This window comes from Platichthys flesus, chromosome 24 (genome assembly GCF_949316205.1).
Source record: "Platichthys flesus chromosome 24, fPlaFle2.1, whole genome shotgun sequence".
In the NCBI taxonomy this organism is placed as follows: Eukaryota; Metazoa; Chordata; class Actinopteri; order Pleuronectiformes; family Pleuronectidae; genus Platichthys; species Platichthys flesus.
The window spans coordinates 6,229,460-6,243,915 of NC_084968.1; the positions used below are offsets into that span (position 1 = coordinate 6,229,460).

A 14,456-nucleotide genomic window follows, 5' to 3' on the forward strand; every position below is an offset into this window, starting at 1 on the left:
AGTTTTCTTAGCTCGTCCTGGCTCTCAGGACTAAAGCGGCCATTGACATTGTTTTCACCTACGCTGTGACAGAGGCCTTTTCTATCAGCTGCTGTATTTCGCCAAAACAATTATTCACAATCAAACTCTGAAAAAGGAGTAATTCTTTCATTTGGTTTCTATGCCAGGCTTACACTAAAAGTCAGTGGTGGCAGCTGAGTACTTGATTTTCCACATTTTGACCATATGTGTGACAATGTGGTAGAAAAGGAGGATACTGTTTTCAGAGTGCAGGAAGAGGAGAGGCTGACTGATGTATCGGGTCTGTTGCTGAATTTAATGTAGGTTGCTAGCCACTATGGAGAAAAGTACTGGCTACATATAAAAAAAACTGTTTGTTGCGGTCTGGCCAGATACATTTGGCTCCTTTAATTAGGTTAGCTGGTATGTTTTTTTAATGTTTGTCCAATGAATCTTAAAATACCCGCAAATCAGCACTGATTAGGAGTTTGCAGTTCAGCCTCCTACTCTGTGTGTCGTTTCCCCTCCAAAGATGATTCAGAGTATTGAGAAAATAATTGTTTCCATCCAAATATTTATGTGAGTCACACCAGGAAATAATCTGTCAAGGTTGGAAGGTAAAGAGGGAGGTAAGGAGGGACGGAGAAATGGATGTAGGTATGAGAGTCGAGAGGTAAGGAGGGACGGATGTAGGTAAAGAGGAAGGTAAGGAGGGAGGGAGAGAAGGATGGCGGTAAGAAATTAAGGAAGGAAGGAGGGAGAGAGGGTGGTCGGTAGTTTAGAAGTTAAGGGGGAGTAAAAAAGAGTTAAGAGGGGAGAGGAGGAGTAGATGGATAAGCAGAGGGAGCGTGGGGGGAAGGAATGGGGTTGGTAAGGAGGGAGGGTGGTAAGTAAGGTGTTAAAGAGGAAGGAAGGAAGGTAGGTGGGTAGGCAAGGAGGGGAGAGAGGGAGGTAGGTAAGGAGTTCAAGAGGGTGGAAAGAAACAAAGGGGTACGTAAGGAGGGAGTGTGGTAGGTAAGGAGTTAGCAGGAACAAGATGGGGAGGTAGCTGGAGATATAGATAGATGGATAGCTGTCCAGCAGATGGCGACATTTCAGCACATTTCATACACTGGTTCACATGTACACGTATGATATTTTTAATACATTTTCCCAAATAAAAAGGTCAGTTGAGTGCACAGTGTGTGTGACGTGCGTTCTCCTGTGATCCACCATCAAACTGGACTGGCTCCAACCCACTGAGTGAAGGGAAAGAGGCTGATAGATAAGTCCTGATAAAGTCTCTCATAGAAGAGTGATTGTGAACACACTGTTACAGACAGAGGTGTTTGTGTCCTGTTATGCTGCATGTGGAGCACACTCCCTCCATCATCAGGGGGATGTTTTTCCCTTGATTCATCGGGAAATCCTGCCAGTTGGATTCTCTCCCACTCTCCGACTAACGAGTCTCTCGTACCCCTTCATTTCCTGATTTCTTTTTTTTCCCTCTTTTTTATTTGTCTCTCCCCCAACATCCTTGCATTGTGTAAACGGTGAATATCTGGTATTGTGAGCGGTCTCTGCAGACCTCCTGACTGACAAGAGTTCAGACATCCCCACTTCCAGCAGAAGCAGCAGCAGCCATATTATCTTTGTCAGCCCATGGCTGTTGCTAAGTAACTTGAATATGTCTATGCCAGCTGTCAGCATCTCACAGTCACACGTATGGATAGCATGGGTACCTATTTACAAGTGATGCTTTATCACTACAGCTATGGTGTCAAAACATAATTCAGCATCCATTTTAACAAGCCCCTCTGAAAGAACACAGCTCTGGCGTCCCCTGGGATGTTGGCTCTCTCCACCTGTTGGCCCCCGGAATCACTATTCACCATTCGTTCAACTACCAACAGCAATTCCACACAAGTATATATTTTAATGGGCATGCTGGCATTGGGTTAGTTACATATAACATCAGTCTAATTTCCTCATCTTTTTAAATTATTATTAGAAGCATCAATTAAGTATTTCTTGCACCAAAGGGTAACATTTTGGCAAAAGGGTCTTTGAATTTCACAATGTGCTTGAACAAGGAACAATAATACAAGGGGCTTCACAACTGAAAACAAATTATTAAAATAAAGAAGGAAGTACTTAAAAAATTATGATAATAATAGAGATATAAGCCCAACAATAGCTTAGGAACATGCATTGTGAAGAAAAGCATTTTGTTTACCTAAGGGCAGATTTATTAGGGCACTCTGTACAAACTGTGGCCCCATGATGGCCCCCGATTTAGTAGAATTCTAGATCTGCCACTGGAAAGACCCCTCTGTAAGACAGGGCAACAAGTTTTAGTACTTAATAATGACCCAGATGACATAGACTTTGATTGTATAATAAAAAGCGTGTGCAAGTGAATTCAGAGGCTGTTGAGGGCGCATGGGGGTTTACCTTCAGGAGTCTCAGGGGTCCCATAGGAATCTGTTTTAGTTGAGGGTGAGTCATGTGGGAATTATGCGCAGACCAATGAAATCCAGGCGATTGACGGTGTGAACACAGAAACCTCTGGTGACGCTGCACCTGCCACTCGCCAAACCTGGAAGTCACCTCGGGGCTCGGAGAAAACAGTCGAGTGGAGCCGAATACGGACGAACCCTCCCTCTCTCCCTCCTCCTTCAGTCGTGGTGCAAGCAGCCATGTTGCCGCGAGCTTGTTCCGGTATCAGGGCAGGATCGTGCGCATAGTCTGCTTTCGGGCGCAGCTCCTCGCCTCTCTCCCCCTGTCGCCCGTGGCAGGCACACACACACACCTCCAACCAAGAAGACCCCCCGTCTACAGATCATGGATTTTACAACCTGATGATCCTCCTTTCAGTTGCCTGATCGCGGAGAATAACAGCAGCAGTCGGCGGTTACCGATAGGACGAGCTGGTGTATCGCCACACTGCAGTGCAGCAGCGGCGAGCGACCTTATTCCAATCACGCCACAGGAGGAAGAGCGCCGGTGATTTCCGTGGATTTTGAGTTTCGTGGGCAGCTCTGTGGCGAGTCACCGCCGCCGCGTCCTCCGGAGGATAAGCTAACTAGCTAGCTCCGCCTCGGAAGAAACACAGAATTAGCTAGCTACTTGGGCTAATATCGGCCAAGCAGTTAGCTAGCGCAACACATTAATTCGTGTTTCTCCTCTGCCATGTGACCACTCTACACAGCGCTGCTTTTATTTTTTCCCCCGGATACCCTAAACTTGGATATCGAACTGGGAACATTTCCACTTGTTTCGTGTGACTCGGGAAGGTCGAGACCTCGCCGGGAATAACTTTGGCCTGAAAGTTTGTGGAGCCCAGATCTGAAAGGAAACATCTCAGCCGCTAAAAAAAGACAAATATAGACGTCGAGACCTCGTCTATGAAAACGACGTTGGATTTACGTTTGCTGTAGACTTTGGCGACAGCCCCAGCTTCCTCAGACGTTAGTTAGCAGCCGTACTTAGCCTTTTAGCAGCCTAATTGAACCTTGTCTTGTGCAGTGCAACCGTTGCCCAACTTTTCTTCAAGCTAGCGCAAGTAGCTAGCTGCCGAAAACGTCACAGCATCAGGTTGTTGGCTCGCTAGCCACCGTCGACGCTGTCAAATGCTAAGTGGAAACTGAATGTTTTCACGCCGGGGCCGAAGCTGAAAAGAAGACACTTGCTCTCCCTTTTTCCCGTTTCGTGCTTGTTGACAAACATGGAACGTGCGGTTGCTGCTAGCTAGTTTCTAGCTAGTTGGCTAACTCGGCTAGCCGCTGATGTGGGATCCAACTTGTTGATTCACGGGTGAATTGTCGTGCTGCTAGCTGGCTAGCACTGGACATCTTTTGGGAATTTACCTCCACCACCAGCTACCCACGTTTTAAATGCACAATAGACACTGAAGAACCGTTCTTGTGTTACTGGCCCCTTTCCCCCTTTTTTGGCAACCCCCAAGTCTTTCAAAAATGTCAACAAGGGCCCCACTGGTGCAAGTGATTGAAAATTCAACCGGGCAGGTAAGATCTACGTTCAAGATCAATCTCCCAAACAATGTTAAAGTTGATATTGTCCCATTAACACACCCGAATGGGACATTCTCATCTGCTTTCGATGGAGGCCTTGTTTGGCGTCTCTTTGCCTTTTCTCTGTCTCCGTTGTCTTTGCCACACAGCAGTGATTCACCAGCTTGCCTACGCACTCACACTGGGTTTCCCACTCCTTGAAGAATATGAGATCAAATTTAGGCTCTTGTTTAGTCTGTGTGTTGGGGCATGTCCTCCCGCTTGACTTATCATCGATGAGACCTGTTGCATTAGGGTCAACCCTGTCAGCCAATTCCAGATGATTGGAGACAGTGGAGAAGCCTGGCACCTACATATTAGCCTGATGCATCATTAACTTACAAAAAAACTGTGTGACGTGAGCATAATGTACCTTTTAACCTTAAACACATTGATAATCCATTGTAAAAAGACAAGCTGGAGACCTTACAATCCATGTAATATATTTTAGTATTTAATTGCATGTTATATTGTGCAGGCATGGACTTGTGGTGGGGCTCTCCTGATAGAGAAAGTTGATATATTGTGTTTGTGCTGGACTGTCTTGGCATAGGAACCATAAAACAAGAAAAGTTATTTTTGTTAAGAAGTAGTATTGCTGGATATATGATCATAGAAAACGGGCGTCCAAAGTTCACGATGCTAATGCATACTTATGATTTAGTGATCCAGAGCACTAAAGGAGCAGATGTTGACTTAAAAGTATAGGTTTTATTACAGTCGACTTCCGGATGCTAGGTTGGAATGTGTCTTTTATATGGGTTCATTTGGGGTATTAACAGCAAGCAACACACGACCTCCTTTGCCCTAGAACTACTGAACTTAAGTAAGAATCTTTGTTTCACGTTTCCACTCAGTTGGGTACTGAAATGCTTTGGTAGCATGTTTTAAGCTTAAAAGAAACCTCTTGGAAATCATTAATTGAAGGCTGAAACAAAGCCTCTTTTTTTAATAATACAGAATCTGTCTCAACCTTGTCGACAGTTTCATCTAGAGATGATTTACGAAGAAGCCACACACGCATACATGAACATCTTAACTACACAAAGCATTATTTGCATTACTTGGAAAACAACTTGTTTTAATCTGTCTCTTGAAATGAAAAAGGAAATCGGCTATGCAAATCAAATAGAACACTTGTGTATCTACATCTCGACAGTTAGCCAGTACATGTTCTCAGTACATGTGTGAAGCTTCACCCATTTCTATATTTGTATTGCTTGTGTGTCTAAAGGTTTATTAATGTAGCTGTAATGACAGATTATTTTAGCAGTCGGTTATTGGCTGTGATGAGCGAAGCATCACAGAAATTGAATAATTTTAGCATTTGGCTATAACCTTTATGAAAAATAAGTTAGTAACTCTGGTTTTCAAATGGTGATTGAAAAATACAAAACGATAAGAGAGGGTAGTGGAAGGAGTTTTTATTTGTTTTACCTGTCATAGGAGCTGCACACCTGTCAAACTGTTTTATATGTGGAACATTGAGTTTCAGATGTGTTAAGGGCAGCTGTAAAACCAAACAGACTTCAGATCTGCTTTCACCTGCCAATAGGAAAACGTCTTGATGTCTGAGACTCAAAGGTTCAAAGATTTTGTCTACTGTTGTTTCTGCAAAGGCTGACGGAAGTTGTGTGTTGAAACTGTGATCTCACTGCATGTGAGTCTGTGTTTGTCCCACGAAGTGTATCACTGCTTCCATTAGAGTGTACTGAAAAGGCAAATCTGGCCAGACTGGTACGTAAGTAGGTAGATGCAAGCAAATAAATCTACACACAGTGACGCATACATATTCTGACATGGTTACACCCTTATCTGAAACGGACAACCAAAATTGTGTGTTTTTGTAACTGTAACTGTCACACACACACACACATTTCAAGTGGTGTTTTAAGGGTTTATTCCATAGTTTGTGTGTTTGAGACATATTGGTATAATACTCACTCATACAAACACAGGTGGACTTACTTTACTTTGGCCACAGCAGCAACACACTGATAGTTACAGTCGTACATATCTGGTGGTGTACTTGTAGTGTGCAGCATTTTGAGATTAGCCACATGAAAATGGAAGTGAGATTTTCTGTCACAGTTGTACATGCAGGCTCATTAGAGCATAAACCAAAGTGCAGGGTAGTAATCATTAATAACCTTCAAACTGAACTTCCTGGTTGGCCCTCTATGTGCACCCTTTAGGAACGCGCTCTACCAACAAAGCTTCATGTGTTGTTTTTTTTTTTGCTGTAGTGCTGTTGTTGGCCTGTGTGGGCCTTTCCTCGTCCCACAGCATCCAGAGAGGATTTAGGGGTGAAATAAAAAAGTTTGGGTTCATGGCGAGTCCTTAAGTGGGTTTGTAGGCAAAAGGTCATGGATAGATACGTCCGCACACACGCAGTCTGGTTTAAAGGCCATGTATAGAAAGCTTTTGGTGTCGGGTCTCAAGATACAGGACAAAATGGCACCGGACATGAGGATGGACGGAGGGTTGTGGAAAGGCCTCTGTTCCTGTCAGAGAGGGTGTTTATTTTGATCTGATTAGCCAGTGTGGCATTTGGGAGGGAGAAGCTGTTGTATAATATTTGATGTCAAGTTAGCCTAATGCTAACTTCTAATGATTTACTTGACTTAACAAAGCCTCTAAGTTGTATGTGAATGGGTATAAATGGTTTGTACTGGCCAAGACAGCCTACCATTCTGGTATCTTAATTAGTTGCAGGCTACGTATCATAATAGCGCTGAGAAACGTAGAGAAGTGACTTGTGATATCCGTCTGACGCTGTGAAATGTCAGATGCATTGAGTGACTAGGATCTGACATGCTGTCATGTTACACAAGGTTTGGTAATGGCTGTTGCCTCAATGAACCTATTTGAATGTGGCACACTATTGGTGTGAAACTAGTATAAATCACTAACCTGTACATAATCTAGTGCTAAATATGTCCGAAATTATATTATTTAAAATTATTGCAGCAGATTTATTCAAATGCAGTTTTTTTGAATACTTAATGTCTTCTGCAGTTTGTAATCTGTGTACTTCCCCCAGTCACAATCATTTTATTGTCTAATTTCCTGTTTTACAATGTCCCTGCTCTTATGGGTTTATAGCCAGGTTCTCTAAAACAAATAAGTGCAGTTTGAAAAGCTGGAGTGCCTCTTCAATTGTTACTTCAATTTCATTGTTTCTGTTGTTTCTCACTAACTGAGCAAGCAGGATTCTAAGGTGTGAACTAAACTATTAATTTCTGCAGGTGAGACATTCCCTCACTGCAGAGGTCATGCAGAGAAAAACAAGTTGACTACATTTAAGAATTTACACTGCGTTTACCAAAGGTTTATTTATGCAGGGCCCTACATCGCTTAAGGAACTAAATCAAGGATCCAGGAACTAAAGCACAAATCACAAGATGTTGTATATCAAGGCATTAAAGTTAATCGTATCCACCTAAGTTTATCTTCAACAGCACAATCAGCCAGAGTCTTTCAGTTAGGGAAAGGAAAAGTTCTCCAAAATGTTAATCTAAACCCAGAAAGGAAGTCAGATTCTAAGTATACCCCGACTGCCACCTACTGAGCACTGTCCTGTTTGTGTTCTACTTTATCAAGCAGGAAAGGTGGAGATGAGTTTTGTGGGATTCCTGTGGAATCACACGTCTATTACTCCTTATTGTAGGGCCCTCAATTACAAATAGTAAATCCATAAAAATGTGGGATAAGTTAACCTATGAACCAATGAAAGGTAATTTATGACTTCTTATTTCATTTTTACACTTAATTCCTGTGTTTCCCTCAATTTCTCCCATTTTTGGAAATCGCTCGGCATAGCCTAATCCCTTGTTCTTTGACCGGCATCGGGATTGTAACACAGATGGTTATTGCTAAAGAGCCCATCTAACGACACAGCAACTATAAACAAAGCCAACGCCGAACACGGTTTGGATATTTTCACCTTGGGAGTGTGAACGTCTGGCAGAGAATCTCCCAGCTAAATTCTGAGCTGGAAATCTAATACAGATGAGAGAGAAGCCCTGGATGTGTGAGTGCACTGTCACAGGTATGCTGGCAGTACGTGTTGAGAAAAAATGATTGTGCCTATGTTCACCTTTTGCCTGTCCTTCATTCATGCTCCCCCTTGTATGAGTCATCGTGTAAGCAATCTATAGCTACGCACGTGCGTGTGCACACGTACACGTTGCTGTTACGCCCAGGAAACCATAAATTATGCCTCTCTCCTTACCAGACCAGTCACTAGGCAGATGAACAGACAGACAAAGCTAGCCAGGGCCCTAGCAACAGAGAACCTGACACACACACACACACACACACACACACACACACACACACACACACACACACACACACACACTCTCACTACAAGTCCCTTCTGTTTTCCCTCACACACTCAGACTTGCAGTTAGCTGTTCAATGGATTTGAATTACAGTTTGATTTAGCCTGCCATTTATACCTGGTGTTTCAGGGGACACATAAATATAGGACAAGCAGGTGCTACCTCGTTGTTTAACCAACAATGCTGTGAAGTTCAGTGCTTTGTGTTTGTGTGTGTGTGTGTGTTGGATTGTCTGAGGGTGCAGGGCAGAACAGGCCTTTCCAGTTGAGCTGAGTGGTAGGTGTGGCGGCTAACTGTAGACCTGCGATTTGAAGGAGTTGACGTCATTCAGGTTAAGGAGTGTTGATTTGTCTCACTGCTTCAATGTAATTTGGCCTTTATGTTTAGTTGTCTGATTTCAGTACACTTTCAATACTTTGATTTCTTCCTATTATCCAATGAGGATGCCTTAATATTTATGGAAAGGTCAATAACTACATTTGAGAACCGATCAAATATGCTAGAATAGGTCATCTTCAAATCCAAAATTATTTTGTTATCATTTTTTATTCTTAAACAAAAAAGCTGGCTATTGAGAAAATACCAAACAGAATCAAAACATTATATTGGTTAATGTCTAAAATCAAGACAAAACTGAATCAAAATACAAAATTGGTTAATGTCTAAAATCTAAGTAATTGTTTTAAGACAGGTGGCAAACATTCAAATGGCCGTTGTTTGTACACTTAGTGTTGCGCCCAAGTTGTAGTAACCTGCTGCCTACCATTCAAGACATATTTCCCAAGGCCAAGACCATCTGTGTCAGAGCTGCTTTGTTGTAGTGATTCTAACAATTCAACTTGATTAACCTACTTCACTATCTCTAAAACAAATCAAGCGTAAAATGCCTGTAGACACCGGACCTGATTCGGAGGCCTTGTTCTCACTCACTTTACTGCTCTCTTATCCTGCAGGATTAGCTGCATGTATTGGTGGAAACGCTCTGATCACTGCTGAGTCACACTGATTCAGAAATTCAATCACAGTGGCAGAATTAGGTTATTTAAGGTTCAAGTCATGTTGTGTAAACTGGGAATAAACAAGCCAGCATGAACAGGATAAGAACTCCCCAACTTTACTGATCTAATCCTCTAACACACTTTAAAAATCATATTTTCCAATTTATATTTTCGAGATTTGTGCTTTTTGACCTTGTTTTTTATATTTAGATGTGGTTAAATGGTCCGACAAATGCACAATGCCTTTAATTTACCCTAAACTATACTGTCTCATGTTGTGATCAGTTAAGTGAGTAAATAACACATACTGTAGCCCCAAATCACTAGATATCTGGTATGGGCAAGACAAAATATCCCCTTATGACATTGGTTGAGAGTCAGAGTAGTAAGTCAACTATATGGCTGACATGTAATTAACATAGTATATATGTCTTTGGATTAGGGGATGAAATCTACGCAGGCACAAGAGAGACCATTCAAACATAAATATAGGGCTCAGCTGGTAGAACCTTTTTGCTGCAACTTGACCGCGATCTTTGCTGCACCAGTGTGCCGCCTCCAGAAAAAACAACAGAGTGAAAACATTATTCATTGTACTTCAGTATTCAGTAATATCAGTTGAGTAAATCACTGGTATTTTGCATCCACAGAGGTGGTTAGTATTACTTGAATGGGTGATCATTGTTGCACCACTGTTCAGGTCACTGAATGTGATGTAACATAACACTGGTGGTAGACAGAGGCCGAGCAGTCGTCTTTTCAAATGATAAAAAATGCCACTAGTTGAAAAATATTTAAACAAAGGACTTGTTGTTCATCATGAGTACTCCTCGCAATGAATACATTTTGGAGTTCTTTCATTGACTCTGAAACATTTAAGTGAGTCTGCCTGTTTGTTTACCTCAATATCACACATTTATATGTTGTCATCCTTTTTTTGCTGATGCCTGAAGTGGCAGAGAGTCAAAACAGACTAACTACATGAATGAAAGATTTGATAAGGACAATTCCTGGCATTTTACCAACGTGAAACCAGATCTAAAATGGAACCCATCCGTGCTCGCACTCACTGAGCATAGCAGCAGAACAAATGCAAGGAGGCGCTGTGCAATGTGTCCAAACTGTGACAGCAACAGAGCAAACAGGAATTAATTTGACACACTTGCATACAAACTAACACACACACGTACACATACCTTGGGAGTCTGGGTAATCCAGTTCAAGGGAACACACACGACACGACATTCACAGCAAACTGTGACCCACTGTGACACCATCTCGCTAAAGTAAGGGGCCTCTCACAAATTTACTTGTGTGTGAAGTGGACTCTTTGCTTAGCTAGTATGCATATGCTAGCTCCGCAGCATACTAGATATTTTCCTACAGATTTTTAGAAGAGGTGAGAAAGGAGCATGTATGCAGGAAGTTGACCTGAAGTTTTGATTTGAAACATTCCGCAGGTCACAAATGTTACCTGACTTTTTGTTGTGCATTGCATCCACACTGAAGCCAGTGTATCTGGCAGCACACATCAATACTGTATTAGATAGTTGTGTAGCTTTATGTATAGTAAACGGTGACGGGCACACTGTTATGTAATAGGGTTAAATAAGGTTTTGATCCAGCTTGTCATATTAGCACCATTATAGGAATGTTAAATTAACAAATGTGCATACACTGACCTCTTTTATTAGACTGCAGGTTTTATCAAGTATTAAAAACATGAATTTGAGATCCATCAGATCATCAGATGAAGCTTTCAAAATCATACAAAATAGTCTAAAACCTGTTTTTAATGAAGAAATGCGATCTTAAAAAATAGGTGGGTATAGGCGAAGTAAAGCTATATGCATCAAAAGGTGAGGTAATGTTGAGCAGTGCAATACATGTTTTGACAGATAAAGTAACCACATCTGGCTGAATTTAAATTTCCTTAATTGGTCTGTCTTGCTTTTTGTAAAACTGGAAACTGAACAGAGTCTGTATTTGTAAATTTTATTCTCATCCTTTGCCAAATATTCCCGCAAAATGCAGTACACCATGGTCCGGTTAAACTAGCTTTCATGATGGGTTCAATCGGAAGAACTGTCAAACAGGTGCAGTAGCATTTCTTCCTGACATTTGACAGCTTTTTAACTTGTGTCCTTTTTAATTTTTTTTTAATTAGCTCTCCTCAGGTTAGATTTAAATGTTAGAGTTATGATAAAGAAAGCAAGGTCTGACATTTGAAACGAAGACGACTTAAAAGACACCATTGCAAATGTCTTCAGATATGCCTCTGTGTGGTTAAATCACGACTGTATGCTCCCGTTTAAGGACGACAAACTGTCTTTGTCACATGTATTCTTTTCTGGAATTTCGTTTCGGCATTAGAGCGGATTATAAATAGAAACCTAAACATATGAATAGCAGGGTTGGAACAAAAGTGATGGGAGGAAGGACAGAGCAAGAGAAAATGAAGGAAAGATTAAAGAAATACGAACCAATATTGAGATAGAGGGCTGGATTCAGCAAGCGACAAATCTCCATGGCAACACCGCCATCACGACCTAGAGTTGGGAGGTGTGTGTCCTCCCACCCACAAATTTCAGTATAATGCAACAGCTTTTGCATGTGGTTGTGTTATTTATCCAATAAAGACCCCATTTGTGCTGAGCTTGTTGTTCCACATGGAGCTTTGATAGATAGAGAAATTAAAGGAAGAGTTTGGATTGAGATTGTGGACTGAATCTTTAAATCTTATTTAAATAGGGCTGCATTTATCCTTCTGTTTTTCTGTTATACTATCAGTTTTTCCCATTTTGAAACAAAACATTGATTCAGCTGTCGTCAAGGATATTTGTGATGAGCAGTTTGAATAGGCACATAACAAAGCTGACGATGTGTGTTTATTTTTAATCATCATTACCTCTTTAACTCACGTTAAGCCAATTTGGACAGGATTAATTAACAAATGAGTTAAACTTAAACAAGTGTGAAAGAGAATCATGATCTTACCAACACTCGTCCTTATGGCTAATTACTACAGGTGGTTCATTTATAGAACGCCAGGTTATGTCATATTATATGTAGGCAACTTATAGCAACAATTGGAAGCTGACATCACACAGCACCTCCTGTAATGATCTCACAGGATCAACCTGACCTTACTATTTTCTTCGCAAGTCACCATAAGGATTACCTACTTCAAATGGTTTCTTCTTCATTGGGTTTACCAAACTCTCCATTCCCCTGCCATTAGCCTCTAGAGAATCTGAACCGATCTCATTGAATTCGGTAACAACTCTACGTTAAAAAGCATCTTAAGATGCAAAGTTTTTATCTGGAAGTGATCGGAGGACAAATCAAAATGAGTTTTTTGGGCATAATGATTCCGTTTGAGCTGTGTCATAATTACTCAGAATCCTGTTGAGGAATGAAAGTTGATGTGAATTAGTGTTAAAGTTCCACCTTAGGTCAGCTGACTGAAGTTACACCTTTGGTCGGCCAGCTGAGTGTTGGGAGTTTCCCATTTGGCAGTTGCTCTTTCAAAATAAATAGCCTTTCCTATTACATCATCAGAAGAACGTTAACGGGCAGTGTTACTAAGTACACTTCTCTCATGATTTACTGACTTCTTCAATGTCACGCATTGACCATAAACATCCAACCATGTATCCATTTCTAAATTCTATATATATTGTAATTAATTATCAATTTTATCTGGACCAGTGGTGTTGCTAATTATTCTTGAACTACTCTAATTTAGAATGATTAAGACTATGAATGATTATTTTAATATCCTGGAGGCTTTGACACCAAATCCTCTGCAATTTTCTTGTTCGTCAATTCTCATCACTTCCACACTTGTAGCATCCAAAAACAAATTGATTACTTTTTGAAGAACATGGGTTCTGCTGATATACTAAAAATAAACCAACTAGATTTATTGTTATGTAATCTGTGTACACAATGTAACATGTAACATGCCACAACCCTACTGCACATAATCTGTAAATCTGACAAAATGCTCTCCAGCAGTCTGCAGGTTTTCGAGCTTGAATACTCGATTTACAGCTTCATTTTTATTTAGTTGACACCCCTAAGGTCACAGCTTTCTGTCTTCAGCCACTACTTTTAGTTTCAATCTGAATTGCTGAACTTCAGTGCACTGCGTTGCCATCTGCTCTCCTCACCTCAGTGTTCAGTCAAGCCCTGTCTCTGAGTCTGCATTTACAAATGGAGGTCGACTTTGGACAGGAAGGGACAGAGTAGTTAATTATTTCAAATGAGAGGGAACGGCTTGATTACATTTTATTGTTAACAGCAGGTTGTTATGTGGTATTTTCAAAAAGCGATCTGCACAAACAACTTCAAATAATAGTCTGCTTTCTGTTGGTTGTAAAGGTTGGCAGAAAAGTGGCCATATTATTATATTGTTGAACTGGATTAATAGCAGGTGTGTGTAATAACACTTATTTCAGCACTCATACCAAATACAAAAAAATGGTTTGACATATTTTACTCAACACATATTCACTTTCTTGGGTTGCTCTCTTCCTTCTTTGTCTCCTTCAGAAAACATAATCTCAGTTTCTCTAAAAAGGCCCAGCCAATTAAACAATCATGGACAAATGTGACTTTTGATCAAGACTGCAGACTAAGGCAATGTGAGATTAATTAATATGTTAAGAAAACCGCTTGAAAGCCTAATCAGAGTTGCTGCTGGTAACTGATCAATGTGATTCGGCGCTGCTGTAAACAGGGAAAGACTGAAGAGAGTATATTTTATATGTCGTAAAGATTATTTGTTTAAGCCGAGCCTGGTTTAACGGAGTAGTTTCACTTCACCTCTCCCTTTATTACCCCCGTTTTTTCCTCCCTGCTGCTGACGTTTTTGCCTGTGTTTGCCTATCTTGCGTTTGGGTTCAGCTGTCTCTTGATAGTATTGTGTAGCACTCACTTCATGTCCGACCCTCTGTTCGGGTTACTTCGTGAACTGTGCTGTGTTGAATTCCATCTAGTTGTATCTAGTTGTGGCTTCCTCCCAGAACTCAGATTAGTAAAGGTCAGTGATAATG

At 41.1% G+C, this 14,456-nt stretch overlaps 1 protein-coding gene across 12 annotated transcripts in view; it reads left to right on the plus strand.

The window, feature by feature from the left end:
* Positions 1–3,044: 3,044 nt before the first annotated feature.
* mark2b (MAP/microtubule affinity-regulating kinase 2b) overlaps positions 3,045–14,456 on the plus strand; it is a 44,574-nt gene continuing 33,162 nt past the window's right edge. For all 12 annotated transcript variants that reach the window (XM_062384288.1, XM_062384290.1, XM_062384296.1 and 9 more), the window contains exon 1: positions 3,045–4,007. In XM_062384288.1, coding sequence (XP_062240272.1) covers positions 3,957–4,007 — 51 coding nt within the window. In that variant the 5' untranslated portion in view covers positions 3,045–3,956. The remainder of the gene's footprint in view (positions 4,008–14,456) is intronic.